General features: G+C 43.9%; 2 protein-coding genes across 7 annotated transcripts; one reads left to right on the plus strand and one right to left on the minus strand.

Annotated features, from left to right (window-relative positions):
- Positions 1 to 3,637: 3,637 nt before the first annotated feature.
- On the minus strand, positions 3,638 to 14,334 carry CCDC32 (coiled-coil domain containing 32). Of its 6 annotated transcripts, none has more exons than XM_025473181.3 (4): positions 14,185 to 14,334; positions 12,118 to 12,368; positions 7,420 to 7,576; positions 3,638 to 4,643 (listed from the first exon to the last, which is right to left on the minus strand). In XM_025473181.3, exons 2-4 carry the CDS (start codon positions 12,359 to 12,361, stop codon positions 4,505 to 4,507), a joined length of 540 nt encoding a protein of 179 aa, XP_025328966.1. In that variant the 5' UTR covers positions 12,362 to 12,368; positions 14,185 to 14,334; the 3' UTR covers positions 3,638 to 4,504. The 6 variants fall into 6 exon arrangements, with proteins under 6 accessions (XP_025328966.1, XP_025328963.1, XP_025328961.1 ...); XM_025473178.3 differs by having other exon boundaries at positions 12,118 to 12,373; positions 14,210 to 14,324; XM_025473176.3 differs by having other exon boundaries at positions 12,118 to 12,373; positions 14,185 to 14,317.
- Positions 14,335 to 19,432: 5,098 nt separating this feature from the next.
- On the plus strand, positions 19,433 to 24,184 carry RPUSD2 (RNA pseudouridine synthase domain containing 2). The gene is made up of 3 exons (XM_025473175.3): positions 19,433 to 20,102; positions 21,836 to 22,132; positions 23,244 to 24,184. Exons 1-3 carry the CDS (start codon positions 19,476 to 19,478, stop codon positions 23,976 to 23,978), a joined length of 1,659 nt encoding a protein of 552 aa, XP_025328960.1. The 5' UTR covers positions 19,433 to 19,475; the 3' UTR covers positions 23,979 to 24,184.
- The last annotated feature ends 3,413 nt before the right edge of the window (positions 24,185 to 27,597 follow it).

Consider the following 27,597-nt stretch of genomic DNA (forward strand, 5'->3'; position numbering starts at 1 on the left):
ATGATGGCTTCAGGGTAGCCAGACATACTACATGTTGGCTTACAATAACCAAGGAACATGTTGGAGTGGGGGAGGGGGAGGGTGGGATGTTTTTATACCCTAGCTTCAGAAGTCACATTATTTGTCCTGTACTCTATTAGCAAGGCAATTACATAGGTCTACCCAGGTTTAAGGGGAGGGAGTACTGACCTAACATCCCAGTAGAGGAGTGGCCCCATCATACTGTAAGATGAAAGAGGGGGTGTGATGTATTGATATGTCCATCTTTGCAAGCTACCAAACATAATTCTACTTATTCTGTAACAGTGAAACAATAACTTCAAAGAAATTAGGCTAGAAAATATAAATAAGGGAAAACCACAAACCACCTAATTGCATAATTCGTACAGAACTATCCTTGCCAAGTGTGAATTTGTGCTTCCCTAATCAATTTAATCATGTGTTACCCATGGCAGCCCTAACCATCTTTCTAGATGCAACTCTGATCCTGTCACTGCCCCTCTTAAAATGACCCATTAGTGGAGCCCCTGGGTGGCTCAGTGAGTTGAGTGTCCCACTCCTTTTTTTTTTTTTTTAATTTTTATTTATTTATGATAGTCACACACAGAGAGAGAGAGAGAGAGAGAGGCAGGGCAGAGGGAGAAGCAGGCTCCATGCACTGGGAGCCCGACGTGGGATTCGATCCCGGGTCTCCAGGATCGCGCCCTGGGCCAAAGGCAGGCGCTAAACCGCTGTGCCACCCAGGGATCCCAAGTGTCCCACTCTTGATTTCCACTCAGGTTGTGATTTTAGGGTCATGGAATCGAGCCCCATGTTGGGCTCTGAGCTTGGTGTGGAGTCTGCCTGTCTCTCTCCCTCTGCTTCCCCTAATCCCTTAAATAAATAAATAAATAAATAAATAAATAAATAAATAAATAAATAAATAAATAAATAACATCTTTAAAAACAGATGACCCATTAGCTCCCTCTTGACCCTAAAATAAAATCCAACCTCCTTAACATGGCTTACAAAGCCCTTTATACCTGACCTTGGTTTATTCATTTTCAACCTCACCCTTTGATGCTTCCTCCTCTGTTCTTTATGCTCCAACTACACTGAACTACTTTCCTGTCTCCAAACTTTCTTTTGCGTTTAGGCCTGTGTATGTGCTGTTTTCCTCTTCTGGGACTTTGCTATGCCCCCATGTTTTTCTCCCTCTATTCTCAGTCTGACTGCTACTCATTTTTCCTGGATCCAGCTTCCCTAACAGAACCTTTCTCCTACCTCCCACCCTGACTGGCCTAGGGCTCTCATAGCTCCTCCCCATATGCTGTAAAGCACCCTTTGTAATGCCTTGACTCTGCAGCACTAGGGATTACAGCACTAATTAGCTAGGCCCTATCTCTCCCTCCATCAGTCCATGTGGGAAGATGTGGTTTTGCTTTATTCACCACCATGCACCATGCAGGGGCTCAATAAATATTGGCAAGGTGAATGAATCTGTGCCTTAAACAACCCATTTCTGGGTTCAAGTAAACAGCTCTCCCGCAAATCTAAGATTGCTATGGCAGCGTCCTGTCTTGAATCTTGTAACTCAAGTACGGCCAAAGCTGGTTGGGCTGGTTTGGAATGTTCAGGAAAATAGTCTTTCTTCATGTGCCTGGAGCTTGTCTCAACCTTGGGGAGTCACCCCAAGGCAGGGCCAGGGAGTGGCTCCAGGGTGGTTTCCCTCTTCCAGCAATAGTCCTGGTGGGTAGGCCTGCCTGGGAGGGATACATCTCAGCAACAGCTGGTGGGATGTTTGTTTACTTTCTGTGCCTACATCCAGAGCCTATTTCTGGAACAGGTACTGGACACAAGCCTGTGCCATTCCAGCATTGATCTTACCAAGCCCTGGGTGATGAGCACCATGTGCCAGGAGAGAACAGTGGTGGTCACAGTCACTTCACTTATCTCCCTGGCTCTAACCCAACCTTCTTTGGGTATGCCAAATCATTTCTGCTTTGCCCTATTGGTAATTGTCCTTACTTGGCTCTAAGGGTTAGCATTAAATATTGCTCCATTTGCTCTTTCTGTTTCACTTGGGGTAACAAAAAGTGCCCTCTCAACTCACATTTTACTGATTTGAGGAAGTGCTAACTGGAGTTCCTTGGGAATTTCCAGGGTCAAAGGAAATAAATCAGCATTTCTGGCCAATACAATTTTTCCTCTGGTTAGTCGAATTTCTAAAAGGGAACTGGAACACAAAGAGGTCATTTGATTTATTTGTGATCACACAATAAGCCACAAGATAGATAAAGATAGCACCCAACACTCTTAGATTCAAATATAGTACCATTTCAATAGCTAAGTTCAGTCTATATTAATAAGTTAGCTTTGGGAGCTAATATCAAATTTGTTTTTGGTAAATGGTGCTTCACCTTTTTTTAAGAGCCATCACTGGGGCACCTAGGTGGCTCAGTTCGTTAAGCATCCAACTCTTTATTTCAGCTCAGGTCTTGATCTCAGGGCCATGAGTTCAAGCCCCATGCTGGGCATGGAGCCTACTCAAAAAAAAAAAAAAAAAAAAAGGGGGCCATCACTTAGGTTGTCATCTCTAAACCAATTCAGGAATCAAAATTGCAACTCACTGGACTCACTTCTTGCAATCTGCCTCTATTAAAGAGTTACGTGAGCAGGCAGCCGAAAATCCAGGATCTTTGTCCCATACTTTACCCAGGTTTTCACATGAGGCTAAAAGCCTTCCAGTCCAAAAGTTCCTTTTTGGTTCCGCTAACTCAATTTGCCACCTCCTCACACTAAAATTTCTGTTTCTTAGGTAGAAAATGGAAGGTAGGGAATAGGCAAAGCTAGAATCTTGCCTGAATTACAATCACTTTTCTGGTATGGATACATTCTCTGTCGGATGATCAGCTGCTCTTTAGGAGAGTGTTTGGGACCTTACTGCTTTATTTCTTAAGTTGTTACTGAGAATCATTTTTGTTTATCATGCAGCAAGAAGAAAACTCAGTCTTAAAAAAAAAAAACAAAAAACAACTATCCATCCACCTGAAAGCCATCAGAGGACCTTGTAGGAAGAGTGTGGTCTAGCACCTGAACCTAGGCAGGGATGGCAACTAGCAAGCTCAGTCCAGGCCCAGATGATTGTCAGTGTCTGGCTTCCTCAAAGTGTTTAGGGAACACAGAGGGTCACTCTCTGTCAAAGCTACCTTACTGTTAAAAAGCAGGAGGAATAAAGCTAACACCATTAATCAATTTTAAAAAAGGAAAGTATGTCTGGAAATTATCTCCCTGCCAACTCCCCTTTGTATAATTTAGCAAGTATATAGAATTATCTGGTTGATTCCTATCCTTTCAGACAAGGCAAATACTTGATTTAGATAGGAGCACATGTTCTCTGCAGATTTTTATGGTCACCCTGCTCATCATTAGGGATTTGAAACCTATTACCCAGCAAGAAGCTCCATAGAGCCACAGCCACAGAATCCTACCCTAAGAGCACTGAGGCCTGGCTTGTCACAGCGTGCATGTTAAAAATAGAAGGCAGGCAAAGGTATCAGCTCTCCTACATTGTCACGCACATGTCTTTACCTCTATAGTGCCTGGGAGCATCTCTCTGAGGGGGAAAGCAGGCCAAGAGCACAACACGCACTGCTATTATGATGAGACAAGTTTTATATGAACAACATTTACTGAACAAGAACATGATAAAGGAGGGAAGCACAGGCTCCGCCAGGAAAGCTGCCACAAGCAAGCTTGGAACTATTCAGGAGTGGTGTCAGATAGCAACACTGTATTTACAAGTCTAATTTGAAGCCTGGCTCTTTTTAAGTGCAAGAGGAAGTTAGGGGAGAAGCCATGCATGAAGCCAAAAATATATATATATACACAAACACCCAAGTTTTCATACTTTTGTCCATTTTCTCCATGAGGAACAAATCAGACAAAGGAAAAGTGCAGCCTCTTTCCCTAAAGGCCCTATATTTATTACAAACTTAGAGAAGCCCCACATGGGGTGTGGATCCAAGGAGGCAGATTTGATTCTCTTTTCCTTGGGCCCACTCACCCCTGACAATTAACCAAGGGAATGCAGGGAACACAGGCAGGAACATCCAGAAGAGGCAAGAAAAAATATGGCTCACTTAGCTTATATATTATACACAAGGGTACCCACAGTTTCTGCAAATACTTTTGTACTTGCTGCTTCACAAGATTCTTTGCGGACTTCTCACCTGCAGCAACAGAGCTCAGGCAAGCTGTGAGATGCAGAGGAAAGCAGTATCTTGATCCAGCATGCACTGGGTCAGTCACTTTATCCACAACAGTCACACATGCCAGCCCCAAGCAAGTCCTCAGGGGGCCCACAGCTGTTTGCTTTGTTGAGTGGGAGGGTGGGCTTCCCCTCCTCCCTAGATTTCTCCTTGTTGCTCTGACGAGCTCTCCGCTGTTCCCTCTGGACCCAAGACAGCTGCTCAGCGTGTGTGTGTCTGTGTGTGTGTGTGTGTGTGTGTGTGTGTGTGTAATTTATTGTTCCGTTGCCGCTGGCTTGTCCCCGGCTGCTGGCTTTTCAACCTGGGATTCTGGAGGAATCAGATACTGGACCTCCTCTGTACTGATGGCTACTTTATCTGGCTGGAGCCACCTCTTGAAATGTTCCAAGGTGCTAGGAGAGAACAGGAGGAAAGGGTGGCTGCATCAGACCCGGCTGATTAATTACTTAATGATTATCTCAGTTACTCAAATGCTGCCTTCCCGCCCACCACCAGTTTCTTCCTACAATTGTTTTTCACTGCTAACGGGGGAGAATGACGATACTCCTCGGACAGCTGTGCATCCTGGCAGCTCAGCAGCATAATTTACCCCCTAGTGGGCACTCTGGCTATAAGCAGCACCAGGCCCCCTTCAAATGCACAGCCTCTGAAGGCTTGGTGAGAATAACTGAAGAGCTTATGCCTCAGTTCTGTCTTTTTTTTCCCCTCAAAACTAGAGAGGAAATTGTCCGAGGGAGGAAACATTCAAATATATAGCAAATTATTATTATTATTATTTATTTTTAATATAGCAAATTATTAGTGAGCATCTTGAAATCTCCTATACCTGAGGCAATCTGAGACTAGATTATACTTACAACACTTAGTTACACTAAGCATCATTTTTTGGGGGGTTTTTTGTTTGATTACTTCATCCTATAGCAAGTCTCCCAAGATGGAAACATCTGCACAGCAATTTCTCCCACAAAGAAATAGTCACTATGCCAGAGGGCTCTTTTTTGGTTTGGATCTGTGTGGTGGGGGAAAGTGCCCCCTCCTATCTTCCTTAAGTACCCAAGACCTACCACTCTAAAGCTTATGAGATGTTCATAGTAAACTATAAATGACAACAAGTAATGTAAACCTTACTCTGTGCTTTTCAATAGCCCAAAGTCTTAAACCGTAGTCGTCACCAGCAGATTTTAGACACCCAAAACTGGGGGAATTGTGTTGTAGACAGTAGGATTTCTCAGCCCATTACTCCTCTTCCAAAAGCATGCCAGGAGGAGGGTCACCCACCTGGCCTTCACATACATGAAGAATCACACAATTCCACTATAAAATGGCTTCTGTTTAAAACAGAAACTTTGGAATCTGCAAATAAATGCATATCTACTGTTTCTGGTGTACTTGTAATGATGCTTATAGAAGCGTTCCCACAGATGGCAGCTCAGGGGAACAAGTGTGCACAGCTCAGAGGCCTAAGGTACTCCAGGTGCATTTCATCTTCATCTAGCACACTTTTCATAGAATTGTTTCAGCTTGCTTCTATAGAAAAGGAAACCTCACATCATTTTAGGTATTGATAAACACACAGAAACATTAACTCGTGCCTTGGTGCTGATCTGGTTTCAAAAGAAAAAGAATTCCTACTTGAGAATTATGCAGGACAAAATGTTGTCTTTTCTTCACAGTATTGGAAAGGAGGCAAACATTCAACAGGAGAGAGAAGAGAATACCAAATTACTGGTGGGTTGGGAAGGTGGGCATCTTCAAGTCTTTTGTGTTTGGGGTGATTTAAGGTTCAACTGGGCTGCGTCTTTAGAGACAGAAAAAGAGAAAACAGTGTATTATTTGCTGAGGCCTCAGAGGGTAGGCAGTTAGCCTGCCCTTAGATGCCACACGGATTTCTGAAGAATCTAGGGGACATGCTGATGCAATATTTAAGCTAATGTAAGTGAAAATGCTTTGCAAATTAAGAAGTAAAATGTAACTATTAAGCTTTATTCACCTACTGTCCCTGATTTCAGCAGCCATATCTTTATTTTACATCATGGGACTCCTAAAATCAATGTTAATGATATGTTGCAAACTTAGGTGATGTTTCCCTAAGACCTTTAGTTAGAATTCAGGCTTTTACTTCCCTCACTAATGTTTTTATTTTGAATGATTTCTTACTGAACTTTAAAATTCCCTTAGGACTAATATGAATGGCTAACAGTTACATAGTACTTACCAGGTGCCAGGTCTGTTCTAAGCTCTTCACACACAGTAACTTATTTAACCCTCACAACAACCCAAAGAGGGAAGAGCTCCTATTCCTGCTTTACAGAGGAGGGAACTGAAGCACACCCAGGTTACTTCCTCAAGAACAACCAGTAAGCGGCAGAGTCACTTTCCCAGGTGTCAAGCACCATCCCGCTCTTGTGGCAGAAGGCCCTCTCCCCCTCTCCTCTCCTCTTCCTCTCTGTATCCATCCCACCTACACATACGGTTCGAGTCCTGCCTTCTTTGACACAAACACCAGAGCCCACAGAGAGTTCAATGGTCCCTCAACTCCCAAAGCATGTTTTATCACTTCCACTCACCCAGATTTTTTCTTATACTGCTTTCTTTTGTTAGGTGTGTCCTTATATATATTTGTCATCTTTCCTCAGATAGTTGTGGGGACAAAAAAAAGGGCGGGGAAGGGGCCTAAAACTTCCTTACATCTTCCCAGCACCCCAGCCTCATTATATCATGGGCAGGGTCTTCACACAGTAGATGCTTAAGAAATTCATTCATTTAGTCTATACAGATTTGAATACCTACAGTATGGCAGAAATTCTGTAAGGCACTGGCGAGTCACAGGTAAGACACACTTCTAGTTGCTGATTGGCTACTACTTTCCCAAACACACTGTATACTTAGAAATGAAGACAGTGCTTTCTCCTCAGTTCTGTTCAATCTGTGATCAAGATATTGATCGAGTATTTGCTTTTTTTTTTTTTTTTGAGTATTTGCTTTTTTGCAAAAATAATAATTATCAAAATCTACTGCACCAAGATGAAGTAGAGCAACCTTATTAAAAACGATTATTTTGAGCTCAGATAAGCTGATGTTAATATTGACCAATTTCTGGACTCAAATGTCACTCTCCCCGAATTCCTTTGAGAAAGAGAAATGCTGTCTGGATTGAGAACCAATTACCTCTCATCAGAATCAAGTCCATCCACAAAGAACTCTGATGCTAACTTCTCCTGGAGGAACCGATCCCAGCATTCCTTCTTGGCTTGGGCCAAGGTTCGAAGCATGTCCTTGGAAGTCACTTCCTGATTTAAACCTTTGATTCTTCTCAGTTTCTTCTCTAAAGAGAAGAGAAGAAGCTTAACAAGGAAAGTGAGTATGATATGAAACTAAATCTAAAATGCAAGATGACAACTTAAAAATTCTCTCACTGATGAGTACATCCACACTCCCTGCAAAAGAGCTCATTTTTTTTATTTAAGGACAGGTAGAGGGAACATACATTTTTCTTTTACCTTCCCCAGTCTTAACTCTGTATTGTATCAAATACATGTTTAACCCCAGAAAGGGGAAAAGCCATAGGCTCTCATAAATAAATCAATGGCACATTTTCTTTGAAATCGCAGAAGCCAGCAGGTATCTCTCAAAGGCATAACTTGTTTTCCCTGGCTTGACACACGTGTCACCTCTTTGAAAATAGTCTCTCTGAGGAGTAAATGGTTTTTCTTTTTGTTACAGTGACATGAAGTAGTTTCCAAATCTCATGAGAAAGAATTAGAGAAAATGATGAAAGATCTAATGGTTCATTAGACATTAAAATTGGCTTAATGAGAACTCAATAATAAGAGACCTTTAAGATCTCTATGTGTAATTAAATTCTTTTTATTTTTTAAGATTTTATTTATTTATTCATGATAGAGAGAGAGGCAGAGACACAGGCGGAGGGAGAAGCAGGCTCCATGCCAGGAGCCCGACGTGGGACTCGATCCCGGGACCTCTGGATCACGCCCTGAGCCAAAGGCAGGCGCTAAACTGCTGAGCCACCCAGGGATCCCCTAAATTCTTGATTAAAGAAAAGCAATCTCCCAACATTTTTTAAAGTTACTCAACTTGTGGCCTGGATGTTGGAACCTAATAAAAACCAACATCTTGGGACGTCTGGGTGGCTCAGCAGTTGAGCATCTGCCTTTGGCTCAGGGCGTGATCCCACGGTCCTGGGATCGAGTCCTATATCGGGTTCCCTGCATGGAGCCTGCTTCTCCCTCTGCATATGTCTCTGCCTCTCTATCTCTCTCCATGTCTCTCATGAATAAATAAATAAAATCTTTGGGACGCCTGAGTGGCTCAGCGGTTGAGCGTCTGCCTTTGGAAGCTCGGGGTGTGATCCTGGGATCTGAGGTCGAGTCCCATGTCGGGCTCCCTGAGAGGGGCCTCTTTCTCCCTCTGCCTGTGTCTCTGCCTCTCTTTCTCTCTCTCTCTCTCTCTCATGAATAAATAAATCTTTTAAAAAAACTTTAAAAAACAAACATCTTCTAATCCCAGTGAGAATGGTGCACATGGCTTACTGATGATAGATGTTTAATTACTCTTCTTTACATTTAAGTGTAAGTGTGGAACAACTGAAGAAGAGAAGGAAGGGTATCACCATTTGCCTTCTGCTTTAATGTAGCCTTGCCTTCAATGATAGTAAATGGGTAAAGAATGGCCTTTTGGAGAGGGGTGAATATCAAGCCCAGACCCAATTGAAACTTTATGATTTGCAATCCTGCTTTCATTTCTAAAGAAGCCACATCAGCTTGTACTCATATATCAAAATAACTACTACCTTTTGTTGCTGCAAGTTATCATCAGTTCACCCATGCAAAAAGCCTGTAGTTGATAAGTGTTAAATATTTGAGGAGTTTTTACCTCCTTGAGGATATGAAGAGAATTATGTGGATTCATATTGTGCTGGCTAAGTTTTTAATTGTTGCTTGTAGTGGATACTTTTTTTTAAAAGATTATTTATTAAGGCAGCCCCGGTGGCATAGCGGTTTGGCACCGCCTGCAGCCTGGGGTGTGATCCTGGAGACCCGGGATCAAGTCCCACATCGGGCTCCCTGCATGGAGCCTCCTTCTCCCTCTGTCTGTGTCTTTGCCTCTCTCTCTATGTGTCTATGAATAAATAAATAAAATATTTTTTAAAAAACCTTAAAAAAAAACTTTAAAAAAATTATTTATTAGAGAGCATGTGTGTGCATTGGGGGGGGGGGGGCTGAAGGAAAGAGAGAGAGAACCTGAAGCAGACTCCCCCACCAAGTGCAGAGCCCAACCAGGGGCTCAGTCTTATGACCTTGCGATCACGACCTGAGCCAAAATCAAGAGTTAGATGCTCAACCAATTAAGCCACCCCTTTTTGATACAGGTCTATCTGGCAATAAAAACAATCTTTACACTGGCCTTGGTTCTAAAGGTGGAAGGCACTCTTTTGGGCTGGAAAAAGTCTTCCTTTTTCTGTGTGCTCAGTACTTAACTGGGTGTGATCTAAGTTGGGCAGGCAGAAACAGGCAACAGAAAATTTGCATACTCCAGGGACACCTGCGTGGCTCAGTGGTTGAGCATCTGCCTTTGGCTTGGGTAGTGATCCCGGGGTCCTGGGATCGGTCCGAGTTGGGCTCCCCACGGAGAGCCTGTCTCCCTCTCTGCCTGTGTCTCTGCCTCTCTCTATGTCTCTCATGAATAAATCTTTAAAAAAAAAGAAAAAGAAAATTTGCATACTCCAAATCTGCCTGCCATTGCCTCCCAGGCTCTGCCACAGCCACAGAAATGGCTCTTATTCGGGATCCCTGGGTGGCGCAGCAGTTTGGCGCTTGCCTTTGGCCCAGGGCGCGATCCTAGAGACCTGGGAACGAATCCCACATCGGGCTCCCGGTGCATGGAGCCTGCTTCTCCCTCTGCCTATGTCTCTGCCCTTCTCTCTCTCTCTCTCTCTCTCTCTCTCTGTGTGACCATCATAAATAAATAAAAATTAAAAAAAAAAAGAAATGGCTCTTATTCATTCCTTAGAAATGAAATTTTAAGCATAATTTTTTTTAATTTTAAAGATTTTAAGTAATCTCTATACTTAGCATAGGATTCAAGCTTGCAACCCCGAGATCAAGAATTGCATGCTCTGACTGAGCCAGCCAGGTGCCCCTTAAACATCTTCTTAGCTGATTTTAGAAAAGATCAGTGGAGTTTTAACTTTCTGAACCAATCTTCACCAATCAAATCACCACCAAATCCATTAAAGTTTCTAACAACCCCTGGGCACAGGGTACCCAACAAGCGTAGGATCTGGTTCTCCAGTTTTCTCAGATTGTTGTTGTGTCTTCTTCTTATCATCATTAAGCAGATGTTCTGACTGCCACAGAACTGAATTGTCAACCTCCTTGGCCATGGCTGCAAGTATTACTATCCTAACTTTGGGGGCTTCTTGACAAATTTCACATTACACCTGTAAGTTTCTTGTTACCCATCATTCCACTTGTGTTTTTCTCATATCTTTTTCCTCCAGTATATCATTAACAAAATTCCCTTTGTTCTTCCAAGGTATTAGTTAGCGATCATGAAAACTCTATTCTATTCTTTTCTTCCTCAAATAATTATTCCCAGGTTTTGTTTTATGACACATAGATGGGTCTCATGGATGTTTAGTAAAAGGATACCACAATTCTAAAGCAATCACTGCCCTAGACTGATATTTTTCTTTCCCTTTGCATGGGACAATCTGAATCTTTTTCCTGTATTTGGAGTCTCTCTAAATACTGACACTTAAGGGCACAGGACAGATGTTTTGAGGAAATATTTTAAAAGTTAAATGACTAAAAAAAAATTAAATGACTAGGGATCCCTGGGTGGCGCAGCGGAATGACTAACGAGGTAGAATGAATTTTATGTCAACATGCTCCCATTCTGGGACACCTGGGTGGCTCAGCGGTTGAGCATCTGCCTCTGGCTCAGAGTGTGATCCTGGGGTCCTGGGATCGAGTCCCACATTGGGCTCCCTACTAGGAGTCTGCTTCTCCCTCTACCTATGTCTCTGCCTCTCTGTGTCTCTCATGAATAAATAATCTTAAAAAAAAAAAGTTCCTAGTCCAACAATCAATCTATTTAATATAAGTTTTTTAGTACAGTAGTTTTTCAATACAAAGGTTTTATCAGAATTCCATGTGCAGCTCGGGGGCCATGACCTTTTCTTTCAGATGACATAATGTCTGACACTTTGGGGTTCTCTGAATATATGCGCTATCAATAGTAGGCAGGAGGCTTCTACAGAATGCCAAGAAATGAAGCAGAATTCAGATGAAACAGTAAAGGCAGGAGGTAACAAAGACAGTTTTAAGGAAAATACAAGGAAAAGGGTGCTCCTGGGGCACCTGGCTAGCTCAGTCAGTAGACCATGCAACTCTTGATCTCGGGGTTGTGAGTTCAAGCCCCACGATGGGTGTAGAGATTACAAAGTAAAATCCTGGGACGCCTGGGTGGCTCAGCGGTTGAGCGTCTGCCTTTGGCTCAGGGCATGATCCTGGAGTCCCAGGATCGAGTCCCACATTGGGCTCCCTGCATGGTGCCTGCTTCTCCCTCTGCCTGTGTCTCTGCCTCTCTCTGTGTGTCTCTCATGAATAAATAAATAAAATCTTAAAAAAAAAATAAAATAAAATCTTAAAGAAAAAGAAAAGGGTGCTCCTTCCCAACAATCAACCTGAAATACCCACCTAGTAGATCCAACAATAAATATGGTGAAGACAAAAAAAACAGTAATAATTAAGAATAGAAACCAGCTGATGTAACAGAACTTCAGCATGTTTCCTTAAAGCCACCAACTTCTGATTCAATAAAAAGAAAAGCCATATAACTTACCTAGAGATGCTAAATACACTTCTGAATCCTGCAAGGGAGCCCAAGGCTTTGTAGCTGGCTGAACAGCAAAATCTGGGGCTTCCCTGTGGCCTGTACCCGCAGGGTATGAATCCATAAAGGAGTCTGAGAAGGCATTATTGGCACCATCTTCTTGGTCAGGTTTTGGTAAACAGGAGCAGATTTCAGCCCAAAGATCAGGGCCAGATCTTGTGGTTGTAGAGTCAATGCTCTCAAACATTTTCATTTGGAATCTGAGCTGAAAAACAGAAATGTAAGGACTGGCTTTAAGGATATAGTATTAGTATACAGTACTCAGATATTTGTTTACCCAATGAAGGAAGGTAACAGGCTTTCAAGAAGTTTCTCTAAATTTAAAATGTCTTTTATTAGAGTCCTGTGTTACAGATATAAAGATTATAAAAGCATAGTTGTATTCCTCTTCTGGCTCTGCACTCAAATTGTTTTCATAATAAAGTTCTTTTAAAAATGAAATATCTACAAGCAAGACACAAAACGACAAATATCGAATGATTCCACTTATATGAAGTACCTACTGCAGTCAAATTCATAGAGTCGGAAACTAGAATGGTTGTTGCCAGGGGTTTGGCAGAGGAGAGAATGGGAGTTATCGTTTAATGAGTACGGAGTTTCAGTTTGGGAAGTTCTAGAGATGGATGATCCTGATGGTCTCACAACCATATGAGTGTCACTGAACTGCACATTTAAAACTGGTTAAGGGCAGCCCGGGGGGGGGGAGGGGGGGGGGGCGCAGCGGTTTAGCGCCGCCTTCAGCCCAGGGCGTGATCCTGGAGACCTGGGATTGAGTCCCACGTCAGGCTCCCCGCATGGAGCCTGCTTCTCCCTCTGCCTGTGTCTCTGCCTCTCTCTCTCTCTCCTCTCTGTGTTTCTCATGAATAAATAAAATCTTAAAAAAAATAAAACTGGTTAAATGGCCAATCTTAAGTATGTTTTAACATACACAATTTTTAAGACATTTCCAATGGAGACAACAATTCTGCACTTTTCTCCAAAGATCTCCAAAATGCAACGATTCTGTCCAAGCCAATTAAAATCTGTCTTCAATAAGACATAGACTTAAAGGCCTTGCAGAGTTCCAAATACAGGAGGATAATAAAACTGCTTCTTGGTGAAAACTGTGAGAAAGTAATGTCATATGTAAAGCCCATGTGCTCATTACATGTAGAAGCTGGGCTTTATACCTTATTCTTATTTTATAAATTCTTTTTTTTTTTTTAAGATTTTCTTTACTCATGAGAGACACAGAGAAAGAGGCAGAGACATAGGCAGAGGGAGAAGCAGGCTCCTGGTGGGGAGTCTGATGCGGAACTCGATCCCAAGACCCCTGGATGACAACCGAGTGGATGGCAGATGCTCAACCACTGTGCCACCCAGGCGTCCCTATTTTATAAGTTCTTATTTTAAGAGTTAGAAACACCGAAAGAGATATTTCCATCAGTTTACAGATGAAGGAACTGAGGATCAGAAGGGTAACAAGTCAAGGGTACTTGGCTGATATATGGTGATTCCTTAACTGGAAACCAGACCTGAGCCACTCCAAAATGCAAGTTCTTATTCAATACTACACTGCCTGAGGCTTTCATATACTCTTACAGGATGGGTTGACACCTTCTTTCAGGAGAGACCTTTGAGATTATGAAGGCTGCCTGGGGTAAGGTCTGAATAATTCTAGGAGTGAGAGCCCAGACAGCGCAAGGGCCCAGAAGTAAAAAGGGACAGATATGTCACAGTGGCCCTGAATGAATTGATGCCAGGATCCACAACGACCCTCCAGCCCCTTTCCGAAGTCGTTTGAACCCCCCCAAAGCACAACTTTGCTCGCCCGAAGCCCCGGGCCTCCCCCGCTTCTCCCTAGGAAGTCCAAAGAGCGCAGGGAACCCCGGTGTCCAGACCCGGGCCTCAGTCACTCTGGCCTCAAGGACTGGCTGGACGGGATGAGTGAGGCCCCGAGGCCCCTCTGTGGTATCCCGGGATGGAACCCGGGCCGGGGATCTAAGTCGTTGGGCAGCCCTGCCCCTCCTCACCTACCGCAACCGCCTGTCCAGCTGCTCACCAGCGCTCGGCTCAGTTCCGTCGCTGAAGGCTGGGAAGCTGGAGGGGCGGAGTCTCCGAGTGACGGATCCCGGAGTCCTCCAACCACCGCCCAACCTGGCGATGTTCTGTGCGTGGATTGGTTGACAGGAGCCCGGCCCGGTAAGGAAGTGAGGAGCTGAGTGAGCGAGAGAGGTAGGCGGGACTTGTCGCGGGGGTGGGCGCGGGGGGGGGGAGACAGTGGAGTCACGTGCCCTGGGCCCCCTCCTTCCCTGGGACAGGTGGATTCCACTAGCGCACAGCGTCCTCCGCCCCTCACCTTCTCCGAGAGGGAAGCCCAGTTGCTAAGGCCTTTGAATTTTCTTTTTTCCCTGAGAAAATTCACCTGCTTGACTATCCCCTAGGTTGGTGTTTTGTCTGAAAATTTCACCCCTTTGCTACCCAAATTAGAGCACTCCGGCGGCTCAGATGGAGGAGACTACTCTTGCTACTCTTACCGGAGACCCAGGTTCCATTAGCCAAGTCATGAGCTTTCTCTTAGTCAATAAGCAAGAGCCCCTCCTGCTGTGTTCTAGGCGTTGTGTTAAGCAGGAATTCAAGACAGGTAAGAGTTGGTATGGGTCCCAGAGCTCTTTACAGCTAAACGGAGGGTGCGCCATAGGGCAGACAATTTTACAATAATAGCAAAGAGTTATAGAAGATATGACAAGTGTGGCCAGTGCACATAAAGGAGAGGGTGGAAAGGAAGTGTGTCAGACTTTTTTTTTTTTTTTTTAAGGAAATTACTTTTGGGGCGCCTCGGTGATCCTGTCAGTATAACTCTTGATCTCAGCTCAGATCTTGATCTCAGGGTTGTGAGTTTGAGCCCTGCGTTGGGCTGCACACTGCACATGGAGCCCACTTAAAAAAAAATATGGTTACTTTTGATATCTTTCGGGGCTTGTGGTATCTCTATGATGCAATCCTTCCTCCCCCACACTCCACCCCCAATTTCCAGGGGCGGTTACTCTCTCCCAAAGAAACATGTAACTAAAGACATTAGCCAACCATCAGTAGACATAACTTGACTGAGGCTGTAGCCGTTGGATGTGTCCAAAGCCAATTACCGTGGCTCTGATGGTATTAACTACCACTGTGTAAAAGGGAACTATGAAGAACTCCACTGTTCATATTTATAACCGTCCTTAACCATCCTTAGAGAGCATATGCAAGCAGAAGGAAGTGGAAAGCAAGAAGATTAGAAAGCAAAGGAGCAAATAACAGCCACGATTTTTTCAGTGCTTATTCATAGAGAATAAGTAGGGGGCTGGAGGTCAAGTCTACAGTTCTGCCACCAGAACTAGAGACATGAATCTTGCAGCATCTGATTCATAGAAAAGGTCATTGTCATGGGGTTAAGGGTGCTTCATCAAGCTACTTCATGACCTTTCAATTCACTTACACCCTTTTCTCTCATCTGCTCCCCAAAGAAAGTCTTGATTTCAAATGTGGCCTCTCAAATATCTTGAACAAGGATGAGGGTTCTTTAACAGTAGGTACAAGTATTTGCTGATATAAAATGGAATAAATTTTCTGACTTCAAGTTACAGTTGTAAATTATCAAATTGCACTCTTACAGATTTACCAATGTCCTCTGAGTTTAATTAGTGTGTGTGCTGAATAAATTGAAACCAGATCCTGGGATGCCTGAGTGGCTCAGCGGTTGAGCATCTACGCCTTTGGCTCAGGGCCTGATCCCAGGATCCAAGATCAAGTCCCCTATCAGGCTCCCTGCATGGGGCCTGCTCCTCCCTCTGCCTGTGTCTCTGCCTCTGTGTGTCTCTCATGAATAAATAAATAAAATCTTAAAAAAAAAAAGAGAGAGAAAAAGAAAAACCAGATGCTGGACTTGCAAAGCTATGGTGATCTACTCTCCAAGGATTGTTCATATAGGGAAGCCACATGAGGGCAGCAGTATCCATCTATTTCAAACTCTGCTTTAATCACAGTGTAACCTAGCACAAACATGTTTTTTATTTGTATGCTTGACCAGAATAGGCCTTCATTAAGGCTCTCTGCCTCTCTCTCTGTGTGTGTGTCTCTCAGAGACACAGGCAGAGGGAGAAGCGGGCTCCATGCAGGGAGCCCCATGTGGGACTCGATCCCCTGTCTCTAGGATCACAGCCTGGGCTGAAGGTGGTGCTAAACTGCTGAGCCACCCAGGCTGCCCAAATAAATAAAATCTTAAAAAAAAAAAAAAAAAAAGATCAGGAACCATGTCTTTCTTACCTCTTTGTCTCCAGAGCCAAATGATGTCTGGCAAATGTTCAAAATTCGTTTGGTATGTGAATGTTTGAATTAGAACTATCATGGTCAAACCACACTGAATGGGAACTAGAACTTGCGATTCCTTCCTCAGTTCCTTCATGTTGCAACAAAGGTGATCTTTTGCAAGTGGAGATCAGATCACACACACACACACACACACACACACAAAGTCTGATGATTTCCCATTCCTCTTACAATAAAGACTTAAATCCTTATCACAAGAAGTTAGTTGGAGTTCTAAGTTCAAACAATAGAATTCATATAACCAGTTTAAGCAGTAAAAGAAATTGATGAAAGCCACTCTGTCCAATAGAACTTTCTGTGGTGATAGAAATTTTCTGTACCTGAGCGTCCAATAAGGAGCCACTAATTTCATGTGGCTGTTGAGCACTTGAAATGCAGTTTGGTGCAACTGAAGAACTACTTTTAATTTTTCTTTAATTTTTGTTTTTAAAGATTTTATTTATTTATTCATGAGAAACACAGAGAGGGGAGAGAGAGAGGCAGAGACACAGGCAGAGGGAGAAGCAGGCTCCATGCAGGGAACCCGATGTGGGACTTGATCCCGGGTCTCCAGGATCACGCCCTGGGCTGAAGACAGTGCTAAACCGCCGAGCCACCTGGGCTGCCCTAATTTTTCTTTAATTTTACTTAATTTATTTTAAATAGCCACATGTGACAAATGGTTACTCTATTGTACAGCACAGGATTAAAGGATATTAAGTAGTTAACAGAATCTTAAGATGGGCCAGAGTCTGGGTCTATATAGCCAGGAACAGTATCTAAACCTCACGGAGGGACTGCTCAGGACTGCTGAGCCACCCAGGCTCATACCCCAATGCCTTTTTTTTAAAGATTATATTTATTTATTCATGAGAGATACAGAGGGAGAGAGAGGCAGAGACACAGGCAGAGGGAGAAACAGGCTCCATGCAAGGAGCTTGACATGAAACTCGATCCCAGGTCTCCAGGATCACATCCTGGGCTGAAGGCGGCGCTAACCTGCTGAGCCACTGGGGCTGCCCTACCCCAATGCCTTTAAACATAGATACTGCAGCTGGCATTGCTGACTGGCCACTAGACACAAGAATTGCCCCTCCTGTTAGCCCTCCAAATCAGATGTTTCCAATGCTGTGTTGTCACACATGGGTTCTACATTGTACCTGCTTCCTCTGCTGTGTGCCTCTGAACTGAAGGCCCTGATTGATCAATGGAGCCCAAGTGATGAATGCCCAAGCTGCAACGGAATCTGGGAAGGCCAGTTTCTGGTTTCAACGTCTTATAATGTGGGAAATTCCTCACACAAAAGAAGAGTGTTGAGAAGATGCTGGATATTCAAAAAAGTACAACTGTCTACATGGTCTATACCAGTGCTTCTCAAATGTTAATATGCAGACATATCATCTGGGGATATTGTTTAAAAACAGATTCTCATTCGGTAGGTCAAGAGGGAAGAAGGCAGAAGATTCTAGTTCCAAGAAGTTGCCAGGTGTTTTCCATGTTGCTAATCCAGAAACTGCATTTTGAGTAGCAAAGCTTTATACAATCCCACAAGGACTTCCTCTCTAGAACATTCTGTTAAATCATTCCTTGTCTGTGCTTCAGACACATTAGGAAAACATTCTTTTAAAATTTATCCTTTGTCAGGACACCTGGGTGACTCAGCCATTGAGCATCTGTCTTAGACTCAGGGTGTGATCCCAGGTCCGGGTCTGGGTCTGGGAATGAGTCCTGCATCGGGCTCCCTGCAGGGAACCTGCTTCTCCCTCTGCCTATGTCTTTCCCTCTTTATGTGTCTCTCATGAATAAATAAACAAAATCATAAAATAAAGTTCATATTTTGTCATGTGTCTGGTTCTGAGGCCTTATCTTCTCTTGATTTGGCTCTGTTTCTGAGCCTGTTCTCCAGCTTTCTTATGTATTCTATGAAGCATTGATATCCTTTCAATAATTGCCTCTCCGATGAAGTTAATCAGAGTTGGTTTTGTATTTTGCATTTAAGAGATCTGACAAATACATCTTCTGGTCTACTTCCCTTTTTAAGGGGACAGGAGCATAAGGAAGGCAAATGGGAGCTTTCTAATCCTCAGGAATGATAGGTGTGAAGACATTGTTTCTGGGGTATGTGTGTATGTTTAGATACAAATATAACAGCTTCATTGAGTTATAAGTTACATACTATGATATTGCCCCTTTAGGGATGCCTGGGTGGCTCAGTGATTTCAGTGTCTGCCTTTGGCCCAGGTGTGATCCTGGAGTCCCAGGGTTCAAGTCCTACATCTGGCTCCCTGCAGGCATGGAGCCTGTTTCTCCTTCTGCCTGTGTCTCTGCCTCTCTCTGTCTCTCAAGAGTAAACAAAATCTTAAAAATAAATGAATAGGATATTCCCCCTTTAATGTATACAAGATGTTTTTTTAGTATAGTCAGAGTTTAGCAAGCCTCATTATGATTTGTTTTGAATAAAACTCCTTTGTTTTACCAGACCCAAGGGACTTTCAGCATACCTGCACGGAATCTACACTTTTTTTTTTAAAGATTTTATTTATTTACTCAGGAGAGACACAGAAAGAGAGAGAGGCATAAGTAGAGAGAGAAGGAGGCTTCATGCAGGGAGCCAGATGCGGGACTCGATTCCAGGACACCAGGATCAAGACCTGAGCCGAAGGCAGACGCTCAACCACTGAGCCACCCAGGAGTCCCTGGAATCTACACTTTTTTTTTTAGACTTGTAATTTTATTTTATTTTATTTTTTAAATAATAAATTGGAATCTACACTTTTGATAAGTCATTCTCACAGTCTCTCAATTCAACTCACTGCCTTACTCTCACAGCCTCTCAACTGACAATTCAACACGTTCAACTCCACTCATTCAACTCCCTCCGTCACTCCTCCCCTCGGTCCCTGCCTCTGGGGCTCGCTGATTGGCTGGTGCCCGGTGACGTCTTCAGATCGCGACCCGGGACCTGCGGCCCGGCTGTCATGTGGCTGGGCCGCCACCGGTGGTTCCCAGTTCTTCTGCAGGGGAGCCTCACCCTCCGTCGCCTCGGCCCTGCCAGGACTTGGGGTGGTTGTAGGGGTCAGATGGCGGAAACATTCTCGACTGGGGCCGAGGCAGCGACTGAGCTGAAGGCTCCGGCTCAACAAAACGGAGACGCTAGTGGCGACGCGAGGGGCGAGCGACCCGCCGGGAGCCGGAAGCCTGTGGGCTGGGGAGTGGAGCCGGCCCGGGAAGACGGGAAGCAGACCCCACTGAGCGAGGAACAGGCCTCGGTTGCAGCTTCGGGCCCAGGCAAGCGTAAGAAGCGACGGGACGCCACCAGGGAGCGCGTCGTGCCACCCCCGAAGAAGCGGCGGGCAGGGGTGAGCTTCGGCGATGAGCACTTTGCAGAGACCAGCTACTACTTCGAGGGCGGCCTGCGCAAAGTGCGGCCTTATTACTTTGACTTCCAGACCTACTGCAAAGGCCGCTGGGTGGGGCACAGCTTGCTGCACGTCTTCAGCACCGAATTCCGAGCCCAGCCCCTGTCCTACTATGAGGCTGCAGTCCGGGCGGGGCGCCTGCACCTCAACGAGGAGCCGGTACAGGACCTCAGCATTATGCTCAAGGTAAATGGGGCCTTCCCAAAGCGGAAAGGGGGCAGGGGTCTTTTCACAGTTAACAGGGCATAGGTACTGAAGTAAAATCAAGGTGATTCTGAAGCATTTTCGCTTTTACTTTAGCCCACTCCTCTTATCCCATCCCCGCAAAAGTAGTGTCTGCTTCAAAACTCAACCCACGCATCCGCTTCATCCAGGCGGCTTCCTTGTTTCCAGGGGACAGAAGTTGGAATTCTTTTTTTTTTTAAGATTTTATTTATTTATTAATGAAAAATAGAGCGGCAGAGACACAGGCAGAGGGAGAAGCAGGCTCCATGCAGGGAGCCCGACATGGGACTGGATCCCGGGTCTCCAGAATCAGGCCCCGGGCTGAAGGCGGCGCTAAACCGCTGAGCTACCAGGGCTGCCCAGAAGTTGGAATTCTTAAGGCTCCTTTTGTGCACTGCCTTGTGGCACTGGCACTGATCGCTATGTTGCATTGTAGGTCTCTGTACAAATAGGAATAATAGAGCTTGTCATTTATGTCTCCTTGCTGTGTGCTGGCACAAAGGTAAGCATTTTATGTACTTAACATTAAATTCTAATGACAGCCTTGTGGGGTAAGTATTGCCACCTCATTTTACCTGTGAGGAAACAAAACTAAGGTAAACTTAAGAGAAGTAAGGCAATGATGTCACCTCCAAAGCCTGTGTTCTTGTAACTAATACTTTATTTATCACAGAGCCTGATATGATAGAATTGTGAAATGTTAGGTATAGAAACTAGAATTGTCTAGCACAATGCTTTGACCCTTTAAAATTCTGTCACAGTTAAGAGTTACTAACTGTGACAGACTAATACTTTGTTGTGACGGGAGACAAGATGATTTCAGCATTTGGCAAATGAGTGGTTTGAATTCCCTCTAACATCCCTGTTTTGAGAAGTACAGGTCTGGCCTAATCCACATGTTTTACAGAAGAGGAAGCTGAGGCTCAGAGAAGTTAAGTGGCATACAGTGAGCCTGTATCCAAATCTAGAGACCAGCTGTCTGTCTTACAGCTTGGTATTGTTTGTTCAAGGTCACAATAAGTGATGATTTTATGGAGGTTTTTCCTGTCCATTTTAGCATGAACAAGGAGAGGGAGAAGGAGATTCTTGCTGAGCAGGGAGCCCAATGTGGCTCAATCCCAGGACCCTGGGATCACAACCCGAGCTGAAGGCTTATGGTTAACCAACTGTGCTACCCAGATGCCCAAAACTTTACCCTTAAAATATAACTTTATTGTAGAGAAAATACAAATAAAACCAAAAAACATCCATAATCCCACCACCCAGAAATATCACCAAAACATTTTTGTGTATATCCTCCTAGTACTTTTTCAATACCTGCTCTTTGCCTGTGTGTCTATTTTTATAAAATATGAATATTTTTTTTTAATTTTTTTTAAATTTTTATTTATTTATGATAGACAGAGAGAGAGGCAGAGGGAGAAGCAGGCTCCATGCACCGGGAGCCCGACGTGGGATTCGATCCCGGGTCTCCAGGATCGCGCCCCGGGCCAGAGGCAGGCGCTAAACCGCTGCGCCACCCAGGGATCCCAAAATATGAATATTTTTATAAAATATGAATATAATATGGACACTGCATTTTCTGCTTAAAGATGTACTATGACCATTCTGTATCAATAAGGAACAGGAAGTTGTATGAAGTTAATTACAGGTTGCTGGCCTCCGGGCTGATGAGTTGCCTATGTCATTTGCAGGACAATGACTTCTTGCGGAACAGAGTGCACAGGCATGAGCCACCAGTCACAGCAGAGCCTGTCCGCCTGCTAGCTGAGAATGAGGATGTGGTGGTTGTAGACAAGCCTTCTTCCATTCCTGTCCATCCTTGTGGCCGCTTCCGACACAACACTGTCATCTTCATCCTGGGCAAGGAGCACCAACTCAAGGAGCTACACCCATTGCATCGGCTTGACCGCCTTACCTCGGGGGTACTCATGTTTGCCAAGACAGCGGCTGTCTCAGAGAGAATTCATGAGCAAGTTCGGGACCGGCAGGTGAGCTGGGCTTTTGTCTCCTGCATGGCAATTCCTGGGCTCACAAATGCTTTATATCAAAAGTGTGTCACTGAGTTCTGTTGAAGTGGGCCTTCATGTTATCTGGCCAAGCTTCCTATCCTCAGGAAGGTCAACACTGAAAACACCAAGGACAGGTTATTTTCTCTTATGCTTCGAAAGATCTTTAGAGATGGCCTTTACACTGCCTCTCTTGGTAGTTTGCTGTTTTGAAGTTTTATGTGCTGACAGGCTGGAACCCCTGGGTAGCTCAGCGATTGAGGGTCTGCCTTTGGCTCAGGGTATGATCCTGGGAGCTGGGGATTGAGTCCCACATCGGGTTCCCTGTGGGTGGGGAGCATGCTTCTCCCTCTGCCTGTGCCCCTTATGATAAAATAAATACAATCTTAAAAAAATAATAATAATAAAGTGCTGACAGGCTGACCAAGGTGTTTTTTGGTTTTGTTTGTTTTTTTTATGACCAAGTTTTTTAAGTTTATGGGGACAGACTACTTAGTAGAAAGATTCTGGATGAAGTTGGAAGAGGCTTGGGTAGAAGGTTAAATGGTAGTACTATCGTCTTGACACTTGTAATTCTGGATCTGATTGTGATACATTTAGTGAGTGTTTACTTTCTGCCAGGCTCAGTACCAAGTACATTAGAGTCTAACTTATGGAATCCTTATAATAGTCCTGTGAAGTAAACGCTTTTCTAATTTTAACATTTGCTAGACAAGTTAATGGAATTTAAAGAGGCTTAGTATTGTACCCAGAATCATGAAATTGGCAAATGGTGGAGCTAGGGTTTGAATCCTCTTCCATCTTTTTTTTTTTTTTAAAGATTTTATTTACTTATTCATGAGAGACACAGAGAGAGAGAGAGATTGGCAGAGACCCAGGCAGAGGGAGAAGCAGGCTCCATGCAGGGACCCTGATGTGGGACTTGATCCTGGGATTCCAGGATCACGCCCTGAGCCGAAGGCAGACGCTCAACCACTGAGCCACTCAGGTGTCCCGAATCCTCTTCCATCTGATACTGATGCATTTCTTATCATTATATTGGATAATGAGTTTAGGCTTTGTGCTGACTTCCTCCCTTTACTCTCCTTTGTAGCTGGAGAAGGAGTATGTGTGCCGGGTTGAGGGGGAGTTCCCCACGGAGGAAGTGACCTGCAAGGAGCCCATCTTGGTGGTATCTTACAAGGTAGGAGTGTGCCGTGTAGATACTCGGGGCAAGCCCTGTGAGACAGTGTTCCAGAGACTAAGCTACAATGGCCACTCCAGTGTGGTGAGATGCCGGCCTCTCACGGGCCGCACTCACCAGATCCGAGTTCACCTCCAGTTTCTGGGCCACCCCATCCTCAATGACCCCATCTACAACTCAGTTGCCTGGGGCCCCTCCCGGGGACGAGGTGGCCACATTCCCAAGACAGATGAGGAACTGCTTCGGGACCTTGTGGCAGAGCACCAAGCCAAACAGAGTCTGGATGTGCTAGATCTCTGTGAGGGCGATCTGCCCCCAGGACTCATAGACTCTACAGCTCCCTCCTCAGAGGTGGGCAAGGACCACATAGAAGAGTTGGCTGCATCTGCCCAGAAGATGGATGGAGCAGTTGAGGCAACCCCTCAGGATCTGGACACAATGACCTTGGCACCAGGGAAGGCAGCTGAAACAGATGTTGTGAATCAAGAGATAGACCCCCTCTGTGCAGAGTGCCGGTTGGTGCGACAAGACCCCTTGCCCCAGGACCTTGTGATGTTCCTGCATGCTCTGTGCTATAAAGGGCCAGGGTTTGAGTACTTTTCACCCATGCCTGCCTGGGCACAGGATGATTGGCAAGAAGACTGAGGACTATGGCCAATGGAGCAATTGCTTCTTGAAGTGGAAAAGGAATGGGCCATGGAGTAGGATCTGACCTTGTGGGCTAGTACTCAGGGTTTCTATAGGAGTGAGGTTCTTAAAGGATCTGCTTATACTTGCTACCTCCTTCTTTCCTCTCCCTCTAGCTAGAGTTAGGGAACATATTGGTTTGTAAATATATCTTTTTTCTGACACCTTGTGTATCTGGTTTTCTTACCTTTTTTAAAAAAAATTGAGGTAAAATTCATATAATGTACAATGAAGATACACAGTTTAGTGACATCTATTGTATTCACAAAATTGTGCAAGCATCGCCTCTTATCTAGTTTCAAAACATTTCCATCATCCAAAGGGAACTCATACCTATTAAATAGTTACTTCCCATTTCCCCATCCTCCCAGCTCTGGTGACCATTAATCTACTTTCTGTCTGCATGGATTTGCCTGTTCTGGACTTTTCATGTAAATGGAATCATATGATATGTGACTTTTTAAAAAAAAATTATTTATTCATGAGAGACCGAGAGAGAGGCAGAGATACAGGCAGAGGGAAAAGCAGGCTCCATGCAAGGAGCTCAATGTGGGACTCGATCCCGGACTCCAGGATCACGCCCTGAGCTGAAGACAGAAGCTTAACCGCTGAGCCACCCACACATCCCGATATGTGACCTTTTATGTCTATCTTCTTTTGCTTAGCATATTTTTAAGCATATATCAGTACTTCATTCCTTTTTCTTTTTTTTTTCTTTCTTAAGATTTTTATTTGAGAGAGACTATGCACACACGCACAAGAGAACACAAGTGGGAGGAGGGGCAGAGGGAGAACCAAACTCCCCACTGAGCAGGGAGCCCGATGTGGGGCTCTGTCCCAGGACCCTGGCATCATGACCTGAGCCGAAGGGAGATACCCAACTGACTGAGCCACTGAGCCACCCAGGCACCCCAGTACTTCATTCCTTTTTATGACTGAATGATATTCCATATGGGTATACTACATTTGTTTATCCATTCATCATTGGATGGGCATTTGGGTTGTTTCCACTTTTTGCTATTGTGAAGAGTGCTGTTATGAACATTCGTGTATAAGTTTATATTTGAATACACGTTTTCAGTTCTTCCAAGTATATACTAAGGAGTGGAACTGCTGGGTCATATGGTAATTCTATGTTTAACTTTTTGAGGAATCACCAAATTGTTTTCACAGTGGCTGAGCCATTTTACATTCCCCCTGGCAATGCACAAGGGTTTCAGTATCTCCATATCCTCACCAATACTTGTTACTTTCCGTTGTTTTGATTATAACCAACCTAGTAGGAATGAAGTGTTCTTGCATTGTGGTTTTGGTTTGCATTTCCCTATTGAGTATCTTCGAGCATCTTTGCATGTGCTTCCTGGCCATTTATATATCTTTGGAAAAATGTCTATTCAAGTCTTTTGCCAATTTTTAAATTGGGCTGTTTGTCTTTTGTTGTTGAATTATAAGAATTCTTCATATGTTCTAGATATAAGACATGTTATCAGATACATGTTTGCAAATATTTTCTCCCATTTTCTTTTTTGGGATTTTTTGAAGATTTTATTTATTTATAAAATAATAAGGGGGGGAAGGGCAGAGGGAACGGGAGAAGCCGACTCCCCTCTGAGCACGGAGTCCAATGCAGGGCTTCATCCCAGGACCCTGTGATCATGATCTGAGTTGAAGGCAGACGCTTAACTGGCTGAACCACACAGGCACCCCTATTTTCTCACATTTTGTAAGTTGTCTATATATTTTGTTTATAGTGTCCTTTGATTCACAAGTTTTAATTTCTTTTTTTAATTGCAGTAAGAGCACTTAACATGTTATCTACCCCTTAACAAATTTTTATGTGTACAGTACCGTATAGTTAACTATAGACACAATGTTATACAGCAGATCTCTAGAACTTCATCATCTCATGTAACTAAAACTTTATACCCATTAAATAGCAATTTCCTATTTCCCTCTGCCCCCTACTCTTTGCTTCTATGTGTTTGACTGTTTTAAATACCTGAAAAAAATTTTTTTTGTTTTCCTTTACTTACTTTTCACAGAATACTCTGTACTTAAATGTATGGGGAGTTTCCCCACACCAAGCAATTCTAACATCAGCTGAGTGTCCTACAATTTAACTCAATTCTGACACTATCTATCTAGAGTTAGCCTCAGATCCCACAGGTTAAGGGCTCAGTCCCACAAGACTGCCCCATTTCAAATGCCAATTACAGGTCTAAGTTGTCACCTGTACTTCTGACCAACCATAAATCAGAGGTTCCCAAAACCCCTTCCTTGGGTTCAGTTATTTACTGGAATGGCTCACAGAATTTAAGAACAGTTTACTTACTAGATTATTGGTTTATTACAAAGAATATTAAAGGAAGTGAATGAATAGCCAGATGTAGAGACACATAGGGCAAAGTCTTGAAGGGTCCTGAGCACAGGAGCCTCTGACCCTGTAGAGTTTGGGGTATGCCATGCCCTGGCATGTGAATGCCTTTTTGTTCACCAACCCAGAAACTCCCAATCTAGCCATTTGGGATTTTTATGGGTCGTTCATTACTTAGGCATGATTGATTAATCCATTGGCCACTGGCTATTAAATTAATCTCCAGGAGGTGTCTGGGTGGCTCAAGTAGTGATCCTAGGGCCTTGGGATTGAATCCCGCATCAGGCTAACCATAGGAAGTCTGTTTTTCCCTCTGCCTGTGTTTCTGCCTCTCTCTGTGTGTCTCTCGTGAATAAATACATAAAAATATTAAAAACAACAACAACAAACTTAATCTCCAGTTCCCTAGTCACAACCCTCCTGAGTTAGTAAGTGGGCTAAAAGTTCCAACCCCTTATTAACAAAGTTGATTCCCCTTGCCAATTAATGCCCATCCTTAAGTGCTTTCCAAAAGTCACCTCATTAACAAACTCAGGTGTGGTTGAAAGGATTGTATTAGAAGTAACAAAAGACACCTTCATCACTCTCATCACTTAGGAAATCCCTAGGGTCTTAGGAGCTCTGCCAAGAACAGGAATGAAGACCAAATACATATTATAAATCACAGTATCACAATATCTTCTATAAGTGGAATCATACAGTAGTTGTCTTTTTATGATTGGCTCATTTCACTTAGCTTAACATCCTCAAGGTTCATCTCTTGTATGGGATCTCTTTTTTTTTTTAAAGGATGCATAACACCACATTTTGTTTATCCATTCACCTGCTGATAGACACTTGGGCTGCTTCCACCACTTGGCTATCACCAATAGTGCTGCTATGAACAGGGTGTGTGACTATCTTAAGACCCTGCATTCAATTCTTAGGGGTATATATAAAAAAATAGGATTGCTAAATCATATGGTATTTCTATTTTTAATTTTTTTAAAGATTTATTTATTTGAAAGAACAAGAGAGTGCATGAGCAAAGGGAGGAGCAGAAAGGGAGAGAAGCAGATTCCCTGCTGAGTACAGAGCCCCACATGGGGCTCAATCCCATGACCCTGAGATCATAACCTAAGCCAAAATCAAGAGTTGGACATTTAACTGACTGAGCCACTCAGGCACCCTTCTATTTTTAATTTGTAACCACCATACTGTTTT

Source organism: Canis lupus, chromosome 30 (genome assembly GCF_003254725.2).
Source record: "Canis lupus dingo isolate Sandy chromosome 30, ASM325472v2, whole genome shotgun sequence".
Lineage (NCBI taxonomy): Eukaryota > Metazoa > Chordata > Mammalia > Carnivora > Canidae > Canis > Canis lupus.